At 32.6% G+C, this 12,506-nt stretch overlaps 3 protein-coding genes across 5 annotated transcripts in view; 1 reads left to right on the forward strand and 2 right to left on the reverse strand.

The window, feature by feature from the left end:
- The window catches only part of LOC143234704 (5'-AMP-activated protein kinase subunit gamma-1-like), a 133,924-nt gene extending 133,223 nt beyond the window's left edge, over window positions 1–701 (forward strand). Inside the window, exon 18 of the mRNA XM_076472264.1 lies at window positions 153–701. The gene's annotated coding sequence lies outside the window, so the exon portion shown is untranslated. The remainder of the gene's footprint in view (window positions 1–152) is intronic.
- Window positions 702–1,536: 835 nt separating this feature from the next.
- Window positions 1,537–3,147, reverse strand: LOC143235792 (uncharacterized; the record flags this gene model as incomplete). Its single annotated transcript, XM_076473993.1, has 1 exon — window positions 1,537–3,147. A coding segment is annotated over one exon (1,032 nt), but the record flags the coding sequence as incomplete, so codon positions are not given.
- LOC143234703 (amyloid beta A4 precursor protein-binding family B member 1-interacting protein-like) overlaps window positions 1,537–12,506 on the reverse strand; it is a 63,298-nt gene continuing 52,328 nt past the window's right edge. For all 3 annotated transcript variants that reach the window (XM_076472259.1, XM_076472261.1, XM_076472260.1), the window contains exons 5-11: window positions 11,672–11,831; window positions 10,510–10,631; window positions 8,797–8,871; window positions 7,233–7,376; window positions 5,367–5,477; window positions 4,302–4,403; window positions 1,537–3,897 (exon numbers count right to left, since the gene is read on the reverse strand). In XM_076472259.1, the coding sequence (XP_076328374.1) occupies window positions 3,844–3,897; window positions 4,302–4,403; window positions 5,367–5,477; window positions 7,233–7,376; window positions 8,797–8,871; window positions 10,510–10,631; window positions 11,672–11,831 (768 nt within the window). In that variant the 3' untranslated portion in view covers window positions 1,537–3,843. The remainder of the gene's footprint in view (window positions 3,898–4,301; window positions 4,404–5,366; window positions 5,478–7,232; window positions 7,377–8,796; window positions 8,872–10,509; window positions 10,632–11,671; window positions 11,832–12,506) is intronic.

The following is a 12,506-nucleotide window of genomic DNA, read 5'->3' on the forward strand; positions in this document are numbered from 1 at the left end:
TGTAAGATATTCTGGAGTACACAGTTGTTTTATTTATTTGTTGAAGGTGAGAGGCTGAACCAACTAAAACAGTTTGTAAGATATTCTGGAGTACACAGTTGTTTTATTTATTTGCAACTAAGGTAACAAAAAACTTTTATCTAACATTTTAGCCTGCACAAAATATGAATTGTTCTCTTACGCCTGAAGTGAATTGTTGGTATTGACTCTTCTGGCGGACTACACATGCCCCTGGAGTCCCAAGTATAGACTTCACAGGCCCTACTAACAAGACAATTATACAAGTTAGTGATAAATATTATTGTGTTGAGGCAGTCTTCTGTATATTTCATATTGAAGCAGTCTGTGACCATCACAAGGGTTCCACCAAACAAAGAATAACATAAAGTCAACATTATCACATGAGATGTCACACACATCAGGATGGAGTGTCACCAGTGGAAACAACTACACTAAATTAAGTTCGAAAGCTAAATCACCTTTATGTGTAAAGTTTAATCTTGGAAACACAGTACAGAAAACATAAAAAATGCGGCTTAGTTTGGTCAATTACACTTTAAATACAAGAACTGCTGCAGAAATAGTGGTTAATGTTAAGATTTACCAACTTTCACAAGAATGTTAATATACACTCATAGTCACCTTCAGTTCTTTACTATTGATGCTTGAGATATTCTGAATACTAATAAAGTATCTTGGACGTGACTTCATGAAGATCACATCATCTTAAAGAATTACTTTCAAAATGTTATATTTATATAATCATGGAAACAAATATCCGTTACTTCATCCTTAAAATTTTAAGATTTTGTAAAACCTGACCAGCAGGTAAAACTGGACTCGTATACGTATTGTTGGACCATCTTACTATAAGCTTACTGGATTTTGTTTATGAATATTACATAAGAACTTCTGCTTCTCCAAACAAGTGCAGTGCTCGTAAGTTCTAACATCCTTAAGGTACCCTAAACAATTATATGTAGTTATTAATACACTGAAACAACTTACAATCGTATCAGGTTTAGACACACAAAACATCTCTCTTGTATTCTGTAAATTCAAAACTGAAACCTTTTCATGTATCTTAAAAACTATGATGTCCGTAATATCACATTATGTAATTTTATCACAAAATTATCAGTTTCAGAATTAACAAACCAAAAACATGTGTGATTCTCAAAAAGTTGTTTTAAAAATGTAATTGAAAATGTTCAGTAAAACACTACAATTTCCAATTATTAACACATTGGCCCCCAAGCCTGTTTTGCTGATACTTCCTATTGTCCCACTAGTCATTTTACATTACTTTTCATAGTAAGACTGTATATGTAACCATTGTTTTCCAACTAATAAGTGGCCCTTTAAAAAGAAAATAGAGCACTACTTGCCAGTGGGTCATACTGGAAGACAATGATGGTGCATCATGTGGGAGTCAACTTGTTAAGTACATTAAAAATCATAGTTCCTTTTAAACAGAATTACATAACAACAAAAACTACCTATTTGATTGAAAGCAACTTGGCAAGAATCCACAGTCCATGTTCCTGTATTTTTATTTTTGTTTCACTCTCTCAACTAAATGCTTCTATTTCCAAACTATACTTTAACATGAAAAACTTAAATTGGCAATAAAACAAACACAAACATGTAAACATCAATGTGGTATGTGTGGTAGAGATTTATACGATACAATGTTGACTTCACAGAATTTCTGAGCACTCACAAAATTTGTCCAACCACAAGGAAGCAGCCATTTCTTTATTCTATTTAATAATTTCTGTATATACTGCTTAACATCTCCCATTTTCAATCACATCTTTGTTAAACAAGCCCATTCAACATAATCCACAAAAAACTTTAAAAACAACTTTTCCTAAAGAATTATTGCAAACCCCATGAGGAATCTTGTAGTAAATATGGTAGCACCATCTGAGGGAAGACCCAGCACATACTGATGGTATTCTTTGAGGGAAGACCCAGCACACACTGATGGTATTCTTTGAGGGAAGACCCAGCACATACTGATGGTATTCTTTTAACAAACTGTGCATTGTTAAGTCGATCCTACTATTGGGTTCATAAAAGTAAATGGCTCAAACACTATTCAGGGAATAGTTACTGTCTTCTAGTTAAGTAAGTAGTTTCACTTCGTTTTGGTGGTGGTGGAGGCAGTTTCTTTTTGCCCAAAACATTTTGCTCTGGACGTCCATCTGTAAACTGTTGGACTTCATGGAGTTTTGGACAGGGATGAGGTGGTGTGTGAGAAAGAGTGGAGAATTCAGGGGGCAGGAAACATGGGGCTCTGAAACCCATTATTTGGTGTGGAGTTGTTGTTAGATCAGCTGATAACTGCTGAGCAACCATCCACTTCTTTTCCATAACTTGTTGTAAATCATGAAGAAAATGAGGAGAAGGCGTTACATTTCGCTGCTGGTCTTTTTTACCACAACAGCTGACGATAGAGAAGGAAGATCTACGCACAGCAGGGAATCGACCCGACAGTCTTGTAGTTTCACTTCTTCTGGGAGGTTCAGGTTTTTGGTTAATATTATTAACATAGTTAGGGTTGATGATATCTTGGTCTGAGGGTGCTGACTGGCTAGGACTTGAAGCCACCACAAGTTGAACACTAGGTTCTCTCTCGTTTGGTGAGTAGGAAGAAGAAATGCGTCTTTTCAGAGACCCATGCTCAGGGCCTATTGGACATTCTGAAAACTGTTGCTGAGTGGCACAACAGTTAGCTACAGGAGTTTCAACATTCTTACACAACAGTGGTATAATACTACTCTGACCTTGATGCAAGCAGAATACAAGACTTTCTGACTCTGATGACCTGTAATCTGTACAACATACTGGTTTAGGTGGCACAGCTGGGGCATTCTGTAGATATTTCAGCTCATCCTGACATGTTAGATAAGAGCCTGCCTCGAGTGATCTACTGTCTTCTAACCTCTGTGAAATTTCACTAGGTGGAGGGGGCAGTGAATTTAAACTTGACGTACTGGGCCAACTAACCTGGTCATCAAGTGACGAAGGAGGTGGAGGTAAGGAGTCCAGGCTGAGGGTACTTCCTCCACTGTTGAAAGCTTCTGGTGGTGGTGGAGGTAATGCATCACCAGATTCAAATTCTGGTGGTGGTGGAGGAAGGGAAATTCATCACAAATACTGGTAATATTAATCGATGTTTCCATGCGACTGTCCACAGAAGAAGTTTCAGCACTGGTTCCATAAATAACTCCTTGAAGTTTCTCCTTATGTTTTGTTAGAGTATCTGAATCAACAGACAGCTTTTTCTGAAAACCTTTTGATAAACCACGTAAAGTAATTTCATCCACTGGGTGAGACCGATGTAAGCTCATTCGAGCCATAGAGTTTCTGCCATGTGTGTTATTACCAACAGTTTCCTGTACAGTATCTAGGCTAACAACACTGTTGAGAGAATCTTCAGTCATTGACTGTTTGGCTATGATGCAGTCGTGCTAGTAAGTGGAATCTTTGGTGTCAAGGTAGGTTTTAGTTTAATGGTCCCAATAGGAAAATCTACCTCAAACACTATTTGTTCATTGGTTGGAGTATTTATACTGGAGCACCCACTACTGCTGCTACTAGACTTTATCGAGTCTCTTGAAGGAATGAACTTCTCGGCCGGCGTGTTCAAATAATACACGACTTGAGGCTGAATCAGAACCCAGGCTACGTCTCGAGTAGGCGAATGTGTCATAACCTTTTGTACAACGGGATCTTGTTGGTCAATAGGTTCCATTCCACTGGAAGCAGTACATGAGGTTTTAGCCACAGAACTAACAGAAAAACTGCGGCGTGAGCCAGTGTATCCAAATCTTCTTAGTCAATATCCATCATTATATCATCATAGTTTTCTTTCAGCTGGTGACCAAACTAAATAAAACAAATACAATTAGAGACAGTAAAAGATTTATACAAAAAGAGAAATGTGCATCACAAAACAGTTCATACAGAACATAGATTAAACATTAATTTAATAATTTAATGAAGAATAATATAAAAATCACAGAATGTACGACAAAACCATCAGAATATTCTTATAAGATATTTTTCATTAATTTCTAAAGAGTAAATAGAACGATAAACTTGAAAGTTCATTCTCTCTATGTGAATCTACTAGAATTAACTGTTTTATGATGTTGTATTGCTATAAATGTCTCAATTACCAAAAAACTGATTACATGTGATTTGTCAATTATCATCCTAAAACCAATCAAACTAATTTTAGTGAACTGGATCTAAGCTGTCAGTCTGTTATTAAACAAAGTTCTATTTACCTTCACTACACGTATTCCAGTCATCCAGAGTTTCAGGGAATGAGGATTCTCTGCACACAAGAATTTAATGTTTCTACAGGATTTCACCTGGATTTCTGGATGCTGATAAATAGATTATAAAAACATAAACACTTTAACATAAGACTAGGTGCTAGTAATTAGATTAAACAAAAATTATGTTAATAATATGTTAACACACACTACCAAATGAAAGTAAATTGGGAAAGTGTCATTTCTTTATAAAGAAATTCACCTTCTATAAGCAGAACGAATGTTTAGGTTGAACAAGCCACTTCTTCTAAATGGGTAGAGAAAAGGTATTCAACGTTTCATGTCAACAGTCAACAGCAGTGCTAACAATGTTGAAGGTATTCCTTGCCAGTCATGAATTAACCACCATTATTGAGAATCATATAATTTGTTTTTTAAAAAAAATAGTTTTATCTAAGTATTCTAAACCTGTTTACACTGTTCTAGTTACATCCGTTTAATCAACAATGGTTTGTCTATCTACACTAATGACTGAATAGTGATCCAATGAATCTTGGGCCTAAGTATACAAGTTTAAAACATTCCTTCACAAAAAAAGTATTCATAATGATCCCTCTTTTGTTTCTTCTTGGACAGGTCTAGATCTTTAAAATGTCCCCATGTTCCTCTTTATTATTTGAAATATATTCTCAAGCTTAAATATCAATCCATAAACTTAAGCCTTTGAATATCATAATAATGAGAGTTTATTTTGTTAGAAAGCTAAGCCTACCTTAACTATGGATACATTTTATGGAAAACAAAAACCACTTCAGTTAATTATTTCATATTACTTACTTTCATTAATCGTAAAACAATATTAAACTTTTACTGCATGTCCAATGAGATTTATAAAAACAAATACATAAAAACTCAAAACAATAATGAAAAATAAATTGTAATGTTTTCCACTGTACTTGCATTTTAGTGACCATGACAGTTAATGGAATCACTGAGCTAGTCTCTGATACTGAAGAACACTACTCTAGATGCTACGAGTGACCTAACTTATAATTAATAATATAAAACATTTACCTTTACAGCAAATCCAAAATCAGTTGGTGCTTTGTACTTCTTTCTCCAGTTGAAACCTTTGTACACGTGGTTCACATCAAAGTTGGTAAGACACACCAAATCTTTGGAAAGCTATTTAGAATATCAGAGAAAGTGTCACAATCTATAATATGGTAGTTTTTATTATGATGCTTGACAGACTGAAACAAACAAAGTCAAATTAATGACTTGTATAACACAAGAGCAGAACAGTTACTGTCATAATCAAACTAACCAGAGATACAAGAACCTTTAACCTTTGATTGGTAGATACAAAATATAAAGATATTTATAAACTGATAAAACAGTGGAAAGTGTTATTTTACTTAAAGTCAAACTTTCTCCATAAGTAAAGTAAATATATAAGATCCTTCAGTTTTCAGCAGAACATTTAAAATGAAGAAGTAGCTCTGAATTACAGGAAGTTAACAAACCAATGTTCATGAACATGGCTCTAAGTTATACAAAGTAAGTTAACAAACCAATGTTCATGAACATGGCTCTAAGTTATACAAAGTAAGTTAACAAACCAATGTTCATGAACATGGCTCTAAGTTATACAAAGTAAGTTAACAAACCAATGTTCATGAACATGGCTCTAAGTTATACAAAGTAAGTTAACAAACCAATATTCATGAGTGTGTCTTTAAGTTACAGGAAGTAAACTTACAAACCAATGTTCATGAACATGGCTCTAAGTTATACAAAGTAAGTTAACAAACCAATATTCATGAGTGTGTCTTTAAGTTACAGGAAGTAAACTTACAAACCAATGTTCATGAACATGGCTCTAAGTTATACAAAGTAAGTTAACAAACCAATGTTCATGAACATGGCTCTAAGTTATACAAAGTAAGTTAACAAACCAATGTTCATGAACATGGCTCTAAGTTATACAAAGTTAACAAACCAATATTCATGAGTGTGTCTTTAAGTTACAGGTAGTAAACTTACACACCAATGTTCATGAACATGGCTCTAAGTTATACAAAGTTAACAAACCAATATTCATGAGTGTGTCTTTAAGTTACAGGTAGTAAACTTACACACCAATGTTCATGAACATTGCTCTAAGTTAACAAACCAATGTTCATGAACATGGCTCTAAGTCATACAAAGTAAGTTTACAAACCAATGTTCATGAGTGTGTCTTTAAGTTACAGGTAGTAAACTTACAAACCAATGTTCATGAACATTGCTCTAAGTTATACAAAGTTAACAAACCAATATTCATGAGTGTGTCTTTAAGTTACAGGTAGTAAACTTACAAACCAATGTTCACGAATGTGTCTCTGATTTACAGAAAGTAAAACTCACAAACCAAAATTTGTATATGAAGTAGAACAACAAGTGACCTCAATCTGGTATACAAAAATAATGATTAAAGGTGTTTTGTGTCTGAAAAATTAATGTTACACTAGTTATTAGATTGATAACCAGGGTGGTAATCATTTAATTTATTTAGAGAACCAGCCTAGTTTCATAAGACATACAGAAATATGTGCATGAGACAGGTAAAAGGTGGCTTAAATAAACTAAGCAATATACCTAAGTATGTTTTACAATGGTAGGTTTGTTAAAATTCAACCATTCTTATTTAAACATATATGAATACACATTTTTTAATATGAAACAAATGTAGTTGTAATTCAGTTGGTTTAGATAACTGACCTGAAAAGAGCTATACAAGAGTTAATGCTTTCTACTTATCGTTTTGATATTAATAAGTAACTGGCCCTTTTGAACACTCAACTAGTATGAGACAAATTAAAATCAGAGCTAAGAAATACAGTAGTGCTGGTGATTTACAGAAACCTTGACATTATAATATTTAAAACTGGTACTGACTCTAGATTTTCCTTTAGGATTGTAATACAACCCTGATGCTCGCAGGATGAAGAAATACTTTCTCCAAGTCTTCTTCCCATCACTCTTTAAATAGAGAAAACCTTCTATTTCTGGAGCCGTTATTCTTGTAGCTGAGAAATACTCCTTTAAAATACAAATACAACTCAATAATTATACATTAACACATGTCTGACACCAGCTACACAATCTATTTGTGACAACTTCATAAAATTTATACCACTGAAAACATAATTTACTTTAGTAACGTATTTTCCTTAGTCAATAATACATTATAAAAGTCCCACTACTGTGTTGTACTTATTTCACATCCCTAGTCAGTGATACATTATAAATGTCCCACTACTGTGTTGTACTTATTTCACATCCCTAGTCAGTGATACATTATAAATGTCCCACTACTGTGTTGTACTTATTTCACATCCCTAGTCAGTGATACATTATAAAAGTCTCACTACTGTGTTGTACTTATTTCACGTCCCTAGTCAGTGGTACATTATAAAAGTCCCACTACTGTGTTGTACTTATTTCACATCCCTAGTCAGTGATACATTATAAAAGTCCCACTACTGTGTTGTACTTATTTCACATCCCTAGTCAGTGATACATTATAAAAGTCCCACTACTGTGTTGTACTTATTTCACATCCCTAGTCAGTGATACATTATAAAAATCCCACTACTGTGTTGTACTTATTTCACATCCCTAGTCAGTGATACATTATAAAAATCCCACTACTGTGTTGTACTTATTTCACGTCCCTAGTCAGTGATACATTATAAATGTCCCACTACTGTGTTGTACTTATTTCACATCCCTAGTCAGTGATACATTATAAAAGTCTCACTACTGTGTTGTACTTATTTCACGTCCCTAGTCAGTGATACATTATAAAAGTCCCACTACTGTGTTGTACTTATTTCACGTCCCTAGTCAGTGATACATTATAAAAGTCCCACTACTGTGTTGTACTTATTTCACGTCCCTAGTCAGTGATACGTTATAAAAGTCCCACTACTGTGTTGTACTTATTTCACATCCCTAGTCAGTGATACATTATAAAAATCCCACTACTGTGTTGTACTTATTTCACATCCCTAGTCAGTGATACATTATAAAAGTCCCACTACTGTGTTGTACTTATTTCACGTCCCTAGTCAGTGATACGTTATAAAAGTCCCACTACTGTGTTGTACTTATTTCACATCCCTAGTCAGTGATACATTATAAAAGTCCCACTACTGTGTTGTACTTATTTCACGTCCCTAGTCAGTGATACGTTATAAAAGTCCCACTACTGTGTTGTACTTATTTCACATCCCTAGTCAGTGATACATTATAAAAGTCCCACTACTGTGTTGTACTTATTTCACGTCCCTAGTCAGTGATACATTATAAAAGTCCCACTACTGTGTTGTACTTATTTCACGTCCCTAGTCAGTGATACATTATAAAAGTCCCACTACTGTGTTGTACTTATTTCACATCCCTAGTCAGTGATACATTATAACAATGTTAAAACTAGTAAATGTCATACACAATATACCTCAATTAATGTTGCCCTGCCTTCATCGTCAAATTCCATGCTGTTCTGTGACGAGGTGCTGCCAAGAAGATAGTGCTAGGAAACAGGTACAATAAATTAATTAAACAATCTTCATAAACAAACAGTACAATAAATTAATTAAACAATCTTCATAAACAAACAGTACAATAAATTAATTAAACAATCTTCATAAACAAACAGTACAATAAATTAATTAAACAATCTTCATAAACAAACAGTACAATAAATTAATTAAACAATCTTCATAAACAAACAGTACAATAAATTAATTAAACAATCTTCATAAACAAACAGTACAATAAATTAATTAAACAATCTTCATAAACAAACAGGTACAATAAATTAATTAAACAATCTTCATAAACAAACAGTACAATAAATTAATTAAACAATCTTCATAAACAAACAGTACAATAAATTAATTAAACAATCTTCATAAACAAACAGTACAATAAATTAATTAAACAATCTTCATAAACAAACAGTACAATAAATTAATTAAACAATCTTCATAAACAAACAGTACAATAAATTAATTAAACAATCTTCATAAACAAACAGGTACAATAAATTAATTAAACAATCTTCATAAACAAACAGTACAATAAATTAATTAAACAATCTTCATAAACAAACAGTACAATAAATTAATTAAACAATCTTCATAAACAAACAGTACAATAAATTAATTAAACAATCTTCATAAACAAACAGTACAATAAATTAATTAAACAATCTTCATAAACAAACAGTACAATAAATTAATTAAACAATCTTCATAAACAAACAGTACAATAAATTAATTAAACAATCTTCATAAACAAACAGTACAATAAATTAATTAAACAATCTTCATAAACAAACAGTACAATAAATTAATTAAACAATCTTCATAAACAAACAGTACAATAAATTAATTAAACAATCTTCATAAACAAACAGTACAATAAATTAATTAAACAATCTTCATAAACAAACAGTACAATAAATTAATTAAACAATCTTCATAAACAAACAGTACAATAAATTAATTAAACAATCTTCATAAACAAACAGTACAATAAATTAATTAAACAATCTTCATAAACAAACAGTACAATAAATTAATTAAACAATCTTCATAAACAAACAGTACAATAAATTAATTAAACAATCTTCATAAACAAACAGTACAATAAATTAATTAAACAATCTTCATAAACAAACAGTACAATAAAGGAGGGTGAAGAGTTTTCTCTACAAGACTGGACATTTTCTAAAAAAACAGAATTTTTTCTGGGAAGTACTCTACTGGAAAGTGTTTGCACTGGAGTATTCTTTAGTCATACATTCCATCAAATTGTTTCAATGTACAGAGCTCAAAATGTTCATAAGTTTAATTCATACAAACTGTAATGTTTTTATATACTTAAAGTGATACCATTTACTGAATATTAATAGTTGTTGTTTTTTAAGTAGATTTAAAAATTACCTCAGTAAATATATAAACAAACCTGACATACAGTCCTAGTGCACGCTGTGTATTTGTTGGACTAGGGTACTTTTATTTAAAACTCTGTTCTATCATAAAGAAATAGTTGTTATACATACCACAGTTATGTTTATAATTATCTAAATTGTAAATTTGTGTTTACAATGTCATTCAGCAGATAGCACAGAAGTGACTTTGCTACTTAACATAATAAGCCATACCTCTGGGTTTACAAAAACGTCATTTTTGTCCTGTTCCTTGACAAAAAACAACTTGTGCGTTGCATCTGGAGTCCACATTAATATATTTTCTAACAAGTTTTCATGATCTTCAAAAATTCGATCTGACAAATCATACAAAAATCTAAGTTTCATAAATATTATTGGTTCATCAAATCACATTACTGCTTATTCAATAAAGTCAAGTTTAAAGTAGGTGTAGTTTCATAACAAATAGCAGTTATTGATGTGATAAACACTTTTATCTACAATTATTAACATATAGTAGTACACCAGTATAATTCTCAGTGTTACCTACACAGTAACAGAATCACATGACTATCAGTGTTGCATACACAGTAACAGAATGGGGTGACTATCAGTGTTACATACACAGTAACAGAATAACATGACTATCAGTGTTACATACACAGTAACAGAATGACATGACTATCAGTGTTACATAGACAGTAACAGAATGACATGACTATCAGTGTTACATAGACAGTAACAGAATGACATGACTATCAGTGTTACCAACACAGTAACAGAATGGTGTGACTATCAGTGTTACATACACAGTAACAGAATAACATGACTATCAGTGTTACCAACACAGTAACAGAATGACATGACTATCAGTGTTACCAACACAGTAACAGAATGGTGTGACTATCAGTGTTACATACACAGTAACAGAATGGTGTGACTATCAGTATTACATACACAGTAACAGAATAACATGACTATCAGTGTTATGTACACAGTAACAGAATGGTGTGACTATCAGTATTACATACACAGTAACAGAATGACATGACCATTAGTGTTACATACACAGTAACAGAATGACATGACCATTAGTGTTACATACACAGTAACAGAATGGTGTGACTATCAGTGTTACATACACAGTAACAGAATGGTGTGATTATCAGTGTTACATACACAGTAACAGAATGACATGACTATCAGTGTTACATACACAGTAACAGAATGACATGACTATCAGTGTTACGTACACAGTAACAGAATGGTGTGACTATCAGTGTTATAGAACTGAGATCCTAAATTAAACTTCTATTTTTTGGCTATTTATAAGAAAATGGACGTACACCTAAGTTGATGCATATATAAGTGGAAGTACAACTAAGTGGGTGTATACCTAAGTGTAAGTCATAATTTCGTTCAACAACAACCCAATGAGGATCCATTTTGGTGCAACATTTTTCAGATAAAATTCGGCACACGTGAGCCACCGTCATCCGTTCATCAACCAGTAAGCTTCTGGCACGACCATCATCAGTGTATGCTTTGATAAACAGCTGTGAAGAAACCAAAACAAGTGTCTATAATTTCATAGATGTTTACATATCTAAATATTGTTACAAAATCATTATATAAATACTCTACATGCATCACACAACATGGGCTAATAAGAACTGGGCAGATATTTATTACTTTGTATTTTCAAATAACATGACACAAACTCATGTTATATTAGAAATCTTTTGAAAACATTAAACTTGTCACCATGAAAATATTTACATTTCAAGTTTCTACTTAAGAACCACATTGACAGTTTTAATACTTGATAAAAATATTAAAGACCAGAATGTAATTGAAATGAATATTTTATTTTGTTCGGTCAGTTGGTTTTTCTTATAACTAAGCCACATCTGGCTATCTGCTCTGTCCACCGACAGGAATCAAACATCTGATTTTAGCAGTGTAACTCTATAGACTTACAACTATCCCAGCAGGGGACTTATTTTGTTGGAGAAAAGAATATTTATATTCAGGTTCAAAAACTGTCAGCTAAATGTTACCCTATAACAATGTAAATCAACAAAATGTACCTTGGATATACCTGTGTGTTTTCCATGAGTCACAAGAGTGGGAAAGTTGTATTTAAAGAGCACATATTCACTGATGATTAATACATACCAAACACAGTAATTTGAAGATTTATGAGAGTGTGTTTTTAAAATAATTTTTTG

The sequence above is a fragment of the Tachypleus tridentatus genome, chromosome 12 (assembly GCF_004210375.1).
Source record: "Tachypleus tridentatus isolate NWPU-2018 chromosome 12, ASM421037v1, whole genome shotgun sequence".
Classification (NCBI taxonomy): Eukaryota; Metazoa; Arthropoda; class Merostomata; order Xiphosura; family Limulidae; genus Tachypleus; species Tachypleus tridentatus.